We start from the raw sequence: 11,557 nt of genomic DNA on the forward strand, positions 1-11,557 counted from the left end.
CCACCTTTAGATTGAAACTTGATCACCCAAGGTCAATTCCCTTAGCCTATGAGCTCTCTCATCTCATAAGAAAGAAAACTTTGCTCTTTATTGCATTTTAGTAGTATTCTAGTTCATAATCATCTCACCAATTGATAGCACTTAGATTATGTACGGTCTTACATTCCCTTTGCTTTAGAATCACTTCGAACTGGTTTGACATCATTTAATACTACAACATTTGATTAGGAGCCTTGAAAAATGCTAACATCAGTAAGTCATTTGTATCCGAACCTCGCTAGCTTTCTTTGCCCTCTTGTTGGCATAGTAGACGTTCACTGTGGACATGAACTGACCGACCAGCTCTGGGTAGAGAACCTCTGGGTGAGTAGCAAAGTTTCCCATACCCAACTCCACGAACAATTCCTCGAGGTCCGATCGGATGCCCAATCTTCGAACCACGTCTGGATCGACGAACCGAGTCGGTTCTATGGAAACCTTCAGCCATTAATTGTAGAATATGTTGTCATAGTCATCCCAGGTCTCCTCGATCGCACAATTTCTCCATGCCAAGCTCTTTGCCGCTTTTCGCGTGTCCGCGAAGTGGTCAAGGAGTGGAATATGTCCATCCTCGGGCTCTCTTGGCCAAGGTTCTTTGCACGGACTGGAGCCGTGATGCGGGTGTCTAATCTCCTCTCCGTATGCCTCTCTTCGGTCTGTAAACAAAGTTCACAAACAAGAATAAATCAGTGAAGTTCGATGGTGTAATTGTCGTTGTCGATCGACAGAGATGTCTCGATGTCGATCGACACGTATGGAATAAGATCGATCTATAAAATTAAGTGTTATCGATCGATAGAGATGTCTCGAGGGCAAAGGGACGCGAATTTTCTACTCAGAGCAATACTTAGTGTTGGACCCAATTTTGTTCAATGCATTTATGGGCCGCGATCAAAGATACGGGCCGTAAGGAATTAAAGCCCATAGCAAGCAATCGAGCTTGAAATGAAGACTTCGAGGTCCCGGAGATCGCAGAAAAAGAGACGAAGATCGCAGAGCAGTTACGAAGGTCACGAGGTCGACTTACTATAAAGGAAGGAGAGCGGACATGAATAAGGACACGTTGAAAACCCTAGAGAGAGATACACACATATATCAACATTGTTTACATCCCAATCTTAGATTCTTTCTTTAGCGATCTCATTTGTATCATTCGATCTAGTTCAATTCATTGTTTTCGATCTTATTCATCAATAAAGTCCATTTTTACCTACTGGAAACTATTTTCATCGTTGTGTTCTAAAGATATCATTGCCTACATCATTTGTCTTCCCTAGATCAAACTCCCGATCACTATCAAATACTTAATGTATATTTTAGATTCAACATTTTGGCACCAACTTTGGGGAAGATAAATGAAAAGCTAAGAAACCGATCTAAGTTTCCTAAGCGCGACTATGGATCCCACCCCAATCCGATCCAACTGCATTGAATCAATCGATCTCAACCTCTTCAGATCGATGAGGCCGAACGCATCAAGAAATGTCAATATTCTCGACAAGCGATCCTGCGCTTCGCGAGAAGCGATTAGCGGTTCCACCATCATCGCCTTCGAGGATACAATTCAAAAAGGAGAAATCGTGACTTTCCACGAGCACAAAACTATAAAGCTCGATAAGCCCCACGACGATGCCTTGGTGATCGCATTGGAAGTCGAAGGCGCCGTCTTCTCGAAAATCCTCATCGACACCGGAAGTGCTGTCGACACCATCTCAGAAAAAATGCTACAGTCGCTCGAGCATCCGATCCCAGTGATCAGACAAGAAACGACTCCCCTCGCTAGCTTCGAAGGAAAGTCGGTCCGTTCGCTCGGGATCATATTATTAACCACCAGAGCTTACGATCTGGAACTGAAAACATAAGTCACCGTAGTCGATCATCCTATGCCTTTCGATGCCATCGTAGGGCTCCCCTGGTTGCACCAAATGAGGGCGGTCCCCTCGGTTTATCACCAATGTGTGAAGTTTTTATCTCCAACCGGCGAGAAAACCATACTTGGAAGCCAAAAACAAGCCCGAGCCTGTTACATGTCCGAATTCTGAAAGATGCCACGGAAGGAGGAGAATATCGCACTCGCACGCGACCTCTCAGTTAAAGATCCTGCCAAAGATCTATCGAGCGTCATCCCTTTGGAAGAAAGTTCCCTAGAAAAAAGCGTCAACATCGGGAATGGCCTGCCTCCCGAGTTAAGGTGCGACCTCTTATCCTTCCTCAAATAAAATATCGAAACGTTCGCATGGTCCACGGCGGACACGCCTGGAATTGATATCAATGTCGCTTCCCACGATCTGAACGTCGATCCCACGTTTAAACCGGTCAAACAGAAGCGAATCAAGTTGGATCCCGAGCGAGCCAAAGCCGTAAACAATGAAGTGGACAAGCTCCTGGAAATCGGCTCCATTCGCGAAGTCCAATACCCCAACTGGCTCGCGAACCCAGTCGTAGTTAAAAAGAAAAACGTAAAATGGAGAGTGTGCATCGATTTCTCCGATCTCAACAAAGCGTGCCTAAAAGACAGCTTTCCACTACCACACATCGACCGGCTAGTAGAAGCCACAGCCGAACACGAACTAGTCTCTTTCATGGACGCATTCTCTGGCTATAACCAAATTCTCATGAATCCCAAAGACCAAGATGAAACGAGTTTCATTACCGTTCGTGTTGAAGAACACCGGAGCCACTTACCAGAGACTAGTAAACAAAATGTTCTCCAAACAACTTGGAGAAACGATGGAAGTTTACATAGACGATATGCTGGTAAAGTCGTCAAAAGCGAGCGATGTTTGGAGTAGCCTCAACAAATTTGGAATGAAACTGAACCCTACCAAATGTACGTTTGGAGTAGCCTCTTGGGAATTTCTCGGCTATTTGGTAACTGAAAGAGGAATCGAAGCCAACCCGAAGCAGATCACATCGCTCATCGATACCTTACCCCCAAGGTCGGTTCGAGAAGTACAACGCCTCACAGGGAAAATAGCCGCTTTAAACCGTTTTAGATCCAGATCAACAGATAGATGCCTTACTATCTACAAATTGCTGAATGGAAATAAGAAGTTCGAATGGAACGCCGAATGTGACTCAGCCCCAAAAGAACTTAAAGCATACATCAGCGAGCCGCCTGTATTATAGAAACCGATCGTAGGAGAAACCCTCTTCCTATATGTTGCAACCTCCGAACATGCAGTGAGAGGAGTCATGGTCCGCGAAGAAAGCGGAGACCAGAAACCAATATACTACGTAAGTAGATCGCTGGTCGACGCCGAAACCAGATACCCCGTAATGGAGAAACTAGCACTAGCAGTAGTAACTGCCGCCAGAAAACTGAGACCCTATTTCCAGTCACATTCGATCATAGTCATGATATCGCAACCTCTTCGGACAATACTTCACAGCCCCAGCCAGTCCGGCAGGCTCGCAAAATGGGCGATCGAGCTCAATGAATATGACATCAAGTACAAACCACAAACGAGCTCGAAAGCACAAGTACTAGCAGACTTCGTCATCGAACTCGTCCCAAAAGAGGATAGCTCGAGATCGAATACCAAGAAATGGAAGTTACATATTGACGGGGCATCGTCAAAACAAGGGTCCGGAATCGGAATACAGCTCGAAGCCCCGACAGGAGAAATTATCGAACAATCATTTCGCTTAGGGTTCAGCGGATCGAACAACGAAGCCGTATACGAATCCCTGATCGCGGGATTACGGCTTGCGAGAAGTGTTGGTGCTCGAGAAGTCAGCGCCTTCAGCAACTCACAATTGGTCAGAAGCCAATTCCACGGAGAATACGAAGCAAAAAATGAAAGAATGGAAGCATACCTTACAGTCCTGCAAGAAATCGCTCATCAATTCGACAAGTTCGAGCTCACAAAGATCCCAAGGGGGGATAACACTTTAGCGGACGCACTGGCCGCGCTAGCTTCGACTTCCAACCCAGCGTTAAAATGAATAATACCTTAGAAGGAATATATAAGCCAAGCATAGATCTTCCATGCAAAGGAATCGACCTTCAAGGAAACGATCCTCCTCGCATCGACGCAATCACTACACGAAGCAGGGCACGGAGAGAAAGCCAGGATCTCGACGACGAAACCAGTGGTGATCTCAATGATCAACCATCCTTGAGCACGTCACGCGTCAGGACCAAAAGGACAGCAACCACCGCAACTATCCCTGAAGAGGAAGTTCACGAAACCAACAACGAAGCACACGAGGCCTTCAGGAAAGAATTTGAAGCCAGACAAGACTGGAGAACTCTAATATTTAAATACATAAAAGACGGCGAGCTCCCCGCCGAAAGATGGGAAGCTCGAAAAATAAAAGCCCGGATCTCACGCTATTATATTATGGAGGAAAAACTATACAAAAGAAGCCTAGACGAGCCCTAACTGTTAGGCGTATCACCTAAGGACGCATTCATAATCCTGAAGCAAACTCACAGGGGATCGTGCGGAAGCCATTCTGGCGGACGGTCCCTAGCAATTAGGATAAAGAAGCTAGGCTACTTTTGGCCAACGATCGCCGATGATAGCGAACAATTTGCGCTAAAATGCGACAAATGCCAAAGGCACGCACTGATAATACATCAACCAACTCAAAAACAATCTACGATATCTTCGCCATATCCTTTTATGAAATTGTCCATGGATGTAGTAGACCCGCTAGTACCTTCTCGGCCAGCCCAATTGCGATTTCTTCTGGTATTAACCGACTATTTCACCAAGTGGATCGAAGCCGAAGCATTCTCCAACGTCCCCTCTACGACGGTAACCAGCTTCATTTGGAAAAACATCATCTGTCGACATGGTTTACCATACGAGATAGTAACCGACAATGGACCACAATTCATCTCAAAAATATTCAAGGTTTTTTGCGTAAAATGGAAAATCAAAATTAAGGCCGCGAGCCCCCGATACCCAGAATGCAATGGTCATGCCGAAGCTGAAAATAAAACTATAATGAACAACCTCAAGAAAAGACTCGACCTCAAGAAATATAGGTGGGGCGAAGAGCTGCTCAGTGTCCTAAGGGATTACAGAACGATCCCTCACACAACAACCCAAGAAACACCATTCTCGCTGTCTTACGGAGTCGAAGACGTAATCCCAGCCGAAATCGAGGTCCCGAGTCAGCGACGAGGAATATGTCCAGAAGACGCCGAACTCAACGAAGAGTTGTTAATCCACCTGTTAGATATGATCGAGGAACGACAAGAAAAAGCAGCAATACGTGTGCAAAATTACCAACAAACCGCTTCACGTTATTATGACTCCAACGTAATAAACCGCGCTTTCTCCGTAGGCGACCTAGTTCTCCGAAAAGTGTTCAACGGAATGAAAGAACCGGGAGCAGGAAAAATAGGAGCAAAATGGGAAGGACCATCTAAGTAACCAAAGAAATCCGAACCGGAGTCTACGAGCTAGAAAAACGCAAAACTGGCCTCCCAGAAATGAGACATTGGAACGCCTACAACTTAAAGAAATACTACAAGTAACGCAAAATCCGAACCTCGACCATGATTGTCAAGCTTCGAGCTGGGAGGCTACCGATGCTTACAGCTCAGTCAAAAAGAAACGGAACTACGAACAGGCTTGATCCCTTGAAGAGGGTACGTAGGCAGCTCGACACCGAGCGAAGCCCAAACAACCGAACAAACACATGTTACTTTTCTTCTATTACTTAGAATATTCAATCACTAAATATATCCCGTTCAACCGACTTGCTATCAGGCCAGATAAAGGCCCACAAAACAGATTCCTGATCAGTCTCTGTTCTACGCCTTCTAAAGGATAAACCAACAGGCTCAATGAAGCTTAAAGCAAATAAAAAAACATAAGATTAAAGAGGTATTATCCCATAATCCATTGAAAACATATATATGTTTCTTCAACAACAAAAACACCAAAAGAAAAATAGAACATATCAAACTTCAAACTAACTCAAATTAACCTTCGCGTCAATACTGGTTGACCGAATCTCCATAAATCTCAGGAAGATCGAGGTGACTAAGAGAGTGGTCCGATACCGAAGCAAGATCGTAATCAACTTCCAGCAAAATCTCCAGGCCTTTATGACGCTCCAACTCTGCCTCGAGCTCGAAGCCACCCTCGTTATACTCAGTCAAAGCTGTTTCCTTCTTCTTCTGCTCCAACTTGCTCTTCACTACAGACAGAACCCCATCATAATTTCGAGCAAGAGAGAGACGAGCAAGGTGGCGATCTTTACGAGCTTTCCTATCCCGACCTTCGATCTCTCGCCTATGCTTCTCCTTCATCGAGTCAAGATCGCTCTGAATAGCGACCTTCTCTGCCTCAGCAACAGCCAACTTCCTCTTTGACTCCTGAATCTCCGCTTCGCGCTGCCTCTCCACCTCCCGAGAAGCCTCCAACTCACCTCGAAGCTGTTGGATCTTCAAAAGATGACCCGCGATCTCCTCCTTACTTGGAAAATCTACCAATCGCCCCTCCATCAAAGCGGCATACTCGTTGCTCGCCTCCATAGCCTAAGCAAAAATGATAACGTCAAAGGTCGTCATCCCATTCCATAAAACATCAAAGAAAGATAACGTACCTTGCCTTTCGCAACTGCCATCCGAAGATAGGCATCACGTTCCCGTATACGCTCCAAAGAAGGGAGCCCGCATCCTTCCGCTCTGATCTTGCGCCAGATCTCAAGGATAGGAATCTCGTTTTCATATGAAGACGACCACGAAGAGGCTTCGGGCACACTCGAAAAAGGGACATAAGGATTAACCTGCGAAGTACCTTCACCAAAAACGCGTAACGGCGGAGAAAGTCCCGGGCTCGATGATCCTGAAGTCACAGAGTTAATCTCCTCCAAGACCCGACGTCGACGTCGATGAGTCAATGAGTCGACCTTGTCATTAAAAGCTCGATCGCTGTTGGTGTCAAAATCGGTCACGACGGAATCAATGTCTGAAAGTCCATAAAAATTGGCATGAACGTTTTTACGAAAAATAAATCTTCGGAAAAGATTTATTCTTACGAAGAGCCCTGCGGAAGAAACACGAGACATCAGAGAAAAGCCCGAAAAAGGTCGCACGGTCGCTACGTAGCGACCAAGCACACGTCCCGCTCGGTCGCTACATAGCGACCGAGCTCAAGCAAAGCTTGGTCGCTACGTAGCGACCGAGCGTCCGTCCCGCCCGGTCGCTACGTAGCGACCGAGCTCGAGCCAAGCTCGGTCGCTACATAGCGACAGAGCACACGTCCCGCCCAGTCGCTACGTAGCGACCGAGCTCGAGCCAAGATCGGTCGCTACATAGCGACCGAGCGTCCGTCCCGCTCGGTCGCTACGTCGTGACTGAGCTCAAGCTAAGCTCGGTCTCTATGTAGCGACCGAGCGTCCGTCTCGCCCGGTCGCTACGTAGCAACCGAGCTCGAGCCAAGCTCGGTTCTTACGTAGCGACCGAGCGTTAGTCTCGCTCGGTCGCTACGTAGCAACCGAGCGTCCGTCCCGCTCGGTCGCTACGTAGCGAACGAGCGTGCGTTCCGTTCGGTCGCTACGTAGCGACCAAGCTCTCCCGAAACATCGATACGACACGAATCCATGCATTCTCGTCTACCCTTCGATCCTGTCTCCCGAAGACTGTAGCGAACCCATTTCATGTTTTTCGCCATTCGAAGTCATCAACCAAACTTTACGATAAAAACCGCGGAAAGTTCATTTTTATCGAAAGAAGTCGTAATAAACGCTTCAAGTCGAAAGACGGCCGAAAGGGACCTAAGGCATGACTCGAAGCCCACCTTACGATTTCTTAACCAGCAGCCCATAAACCGTGGGATGGTTTACACTTGGTTCGCAAGGAAAGATAAATGTCAAGTTTCTGCAGATAAATACAAAATTTCCGAAGATAATCACGAAGATCGGGAAAATTGGAGTATCTCCATTTTTGAACTATGACGGCTTAAGGGCAGAAGGGGAAAGGTGCAAACCGACCTAGGAGCAAGTATATAAGGAGTCCTAGGCGAGAGGCAAAGGGGGATTCGAGACACAACAAAACTTAGCACTTAGAGCAATTTAGGCAATTTTCCGTTTTTGTTATTCGGGCAGCGACTCAATTAGGTTTAGCAGCTTTAGGGTGTTAGAACTAGGAATCTCGCCGACAACTCTCGTAGCCCAGGTTCTTACCTTGTTGTAACGCTCAAATGCGAATTCTAAGATCTACTGTTTTCTCTAAACTCGTTTGTTATCTTTTCATGATTTCCGCATATATTTGGTCACTTTCCGTTGGCTCTCGCAGAGATCCGGGACCTCTGGGAAATTAGGATTTTCCTAGTTTTCTAATTTAAACGTAAATCGACAGTGCGAAACGTAAAGGGAAATTAGGATTTTCCGTCTTCCCTAAAAAAAACGAACCTCGAAGGATTTAGAATCGCGCTAATGAAGTGCCTCAAATCATGTCAAGAGAAGAAGAACTTACTCTTGTTGCCTCAACCTTCCTTGGGCCGAAGGAGTAGCACGGTTCACTCCCGGCGGAAGAGCGTAGGCAGTTCGAATTCAATCATGAGTAAAAGCAAGCCACCGAGGATTACCACGTCGCAAAGTAGCCATTAATCCACGAAGCTCAGGAGTCATGGGAGCAGGGCAGAAGGGCTCTAGATATAAAAAGGAGGCTTTTAAAAGGAGAAGGCTAAAAGGCGATCAAGGGCTGACATTATTCACAAAAAACAATAAAAGAAAAACTCGCCAAGGTCGTCGGACCATTCCCGAGGGATCCTCTCGAAGTCAAAGTCCCCGACCGACGCCAGGTTAATCTTAAAAACAAATAACTTCTCTCTCAATCGATCATCTCTATTGGGAATGCCTTCAATAATAACACGGCCGGAACGAGGAGCAAGAATCATCAGACCAGGAAAGCCGCTGTTTCGCTTTATAGCGAATAGTTGCTTCAACTCCCCAAGGCTGAACTCAAGGCCTTCTTCAACTCCCCAACTCCCCAAGACTCGAACCCAGGAGGCCAGGAAATAGCAAAAAAAATTAGGCGCTATCTGGGTAAACGCCATCTTAAGCTCCGCCAACGCCTCGAGAAGAAAACGAGGAAGAGGAAACGATAAGCCGCCATCCACGAAATGCAACGCATAAGCTCCACAGTACCCCGGTCTCACATTCTCTGGAGTATTGCCGCCTCCGGGAAGTTCAATTTCTACGGCATAATCGACTTCCCAGAGCTCATGGATCTTCTCGATATGTTTCGCCTCGAGAATCATCTTGAGATGAGGACCAAATTTTTCAACTGCCATAAGTTCGAATCAAGAAGAAATATCGCGAAGGAGAGAATAAGAGAGAAAGAAGAACCGCTATTAGCGAAGACGACACACTCTGAAAAATCGATATATATATTAAAAAAAAAAGAGAAAAAAAAAACAGTTCCGGATGTAGTTAATTGAAGCCAACCACGAATCATCGATCTCAGCCACACAATTTAAAAAGTGGCCGACCAGTCAAATCAAACCGATGTTCGTGGTGTCCCGTTTCCCAAAAATCCCGGCGACGTCGGACTAAGACGGTTTTCGCCTTTTCGGTTTCCCAACAAACCAAAAGAGGCTGGGGGAAAAATGTTGGACCCAATTTTGGTCAATACATTAATGGGCCGCGATCAAAGATACGGGCCGTAAGGAATTAAAGCCCATAGCAAGCAATCGAGCCAAAAACAAAGACTTCGAGGTCCCGGAGATCGCGGAACAAGAGACGAAGATCGCGGAGCAGTTACGAAGGTCACGAGGTCGACTTACTATAAAGGAAGGAGAGCGGACATGAAGAAAGACACGTTGAAAACCCAAGAGAGAGCTACACACATACATCGACATTGTTTTTATCCCAATCTTAAATCCTTTCTTTACCGATCTCATTTGTATCATTCGATCGAGTTCAATTCATTGTTTTCTATCTTATTCATCAATAAAGTCCATTTTTACCTACTGGAAACTATTTACATCGTTATATTCTAAAGATATCGTTGCCTACGTCATTTGTTTTCCCTAGATCAAACTCCCGATCACTATCAAATACTTAGTGTAAATTTTCGATTCTCCACTTAGCATTTAGAGCAATTTAGGCATACTTTTTGTTTTTGTTATCGAGCTGCGACTCAACTAGGTTTTCAAGTCTTAGGTTGCTAGAACTAGGGATCTCGCCGACAGCTCCTGTGGCCGAAGGCTCTTACCTTTTTGTAACGCTCAAACGCAGATTCAGAATAATAAGCTTCTTCCTCTCTTTTCGATTCATATACTTACTTTTCGTTCATACTCTCGTGTTCTGATTGCTTGGCGTGTGGTTTATCAGATATCCGGGACCTATGGGAAATTTAGGGTTTCCTAACTTTCCTAATTTGAACGGAAATCGACAGTGCGAATTTCGGTTCCCACAGTTTGGCGCTAAAAGGAGGGGGGACGGATCAATCTAACTCTCAGCCACCAACGCTCGATCAGACATGTCAACCGACGAACTCAACAACCTATAAACTCGCGACGGCTATGCCGTCGACGACAATGCCGTCGACGACAATGCTGAAAACACTCCAGCAGCGAATGTCACTGCAGTTAACTTCAACATTGCAGCGTTGGAGAAGGTCCAAAAGATGTTCTCGACTTTCGAAAAAAAGTCGGAAGAACGGGACAAGGTCATGCGTTCAAGCATTAACTCAGTCAAAGTCTGCGTTCATTGGAGGATCATTGACCAAGATTGGACAGACTTCCATGAATCAAGCTTTAATGGTTTTAGCTCTCAAATCTTGTCCACTTCTTTTTGACCTATATCATAGCGTTCTTTGTGAATCAAGCCTTAATGGCTGTAGCCACCAAGTCCTGTTTGAATCATTTACCTATAAAATTCTTATGAATCAAGCCACCAAGTCCTGTTCGAATCCTTTACCTATAGAATTCTTATGAATCAAGCCTTAATGGTTGTAGCCACCAAGTTCTGTTCGAATTCTTTTCCTAAATTATTATCTATAATTACATATATATATACACACACACATATATATATATATATATAATCTAAATTTCGAAATAGAGAGAGAGAGGGGGACATATCTACACAAGGCTTTTACCTTCCAGACTTGTTTGAAGAATCCGATCTCATGTATCTGAAGCCCCAAGACAAGCAAAGGTTAGCTTAGTTAGTTTGGAGGTCAGCTTTGGTTCTTTCAAACATTCTCAGCAATTGTAGCATAGTTGACACGTTGATCCACTTTAATATCTTTAGTGCTATCTGCAACTAATAAGTCTAGAACAGTATGGTTAGATAACAAGCAAAATCAATAAGTTCATTGTCCCCTTCTTGACTCAATAAAAACTTCTTTTTGAAAACATTATAATAAGACTCATGAAGGAAACTAATATCAGTAAACCTCCCCCCAAACTTAAACTACAATGTCCCCAGTGTAAATTCAGTCGGAGTTATGGTGATAACATAAACATAAGTACACAATTTAACAAGTAAGAATGATAACCTGCTCGCTGATGTCTGTGTCGATCGACACAATGAAGTGACA

General features: G+C 45.1%; 1 protein-coding gene across 1 annotated transcript; it reads right to left on the reverse strand.

The window, feature by feature from the left end:
- Positions 1–5,727: 5,727 nt before the first annotated feature.
- Positions 5,728–9,302, reverse strand: LOC106324081. The gene is made up of 5 exons (XM_013762101.1): positions 8,750–9,302; positions 8,595–8,657; positions 6,610–6,974; positions 6,003–6,541; positions 5,728–5,851 (listed from the first exon to the last, which is right to left on the reverse strand). Exons 1-5 carry the CDS (start codon positions 9,300–9,302, stop codon positions 5,728–5,730), a joined length of 1,644 nt encoding a protein of 547 aa, XP_013617555.1.
- Between the last annotated feature and the right edge of the window lie 2,255 nt (positions 9,303–11,557).

The sequence above is a fragment of the Brassica oleracea genome, chromosome C2 (genome assembly GCF_000695525.1).
Source record: "Brassica oleracea var. oleracea cultivar TO1000 chromosome C2, BOL, whole genome shotgun sequence".
NCBI classification, from domain to species: domain Eukaryota; kingdom Viridiplantae; phylum Streptophyta; class Magnoliopsida; order Brassicales; family Brassicaceae; genus Brassica; species Brassica oleracea.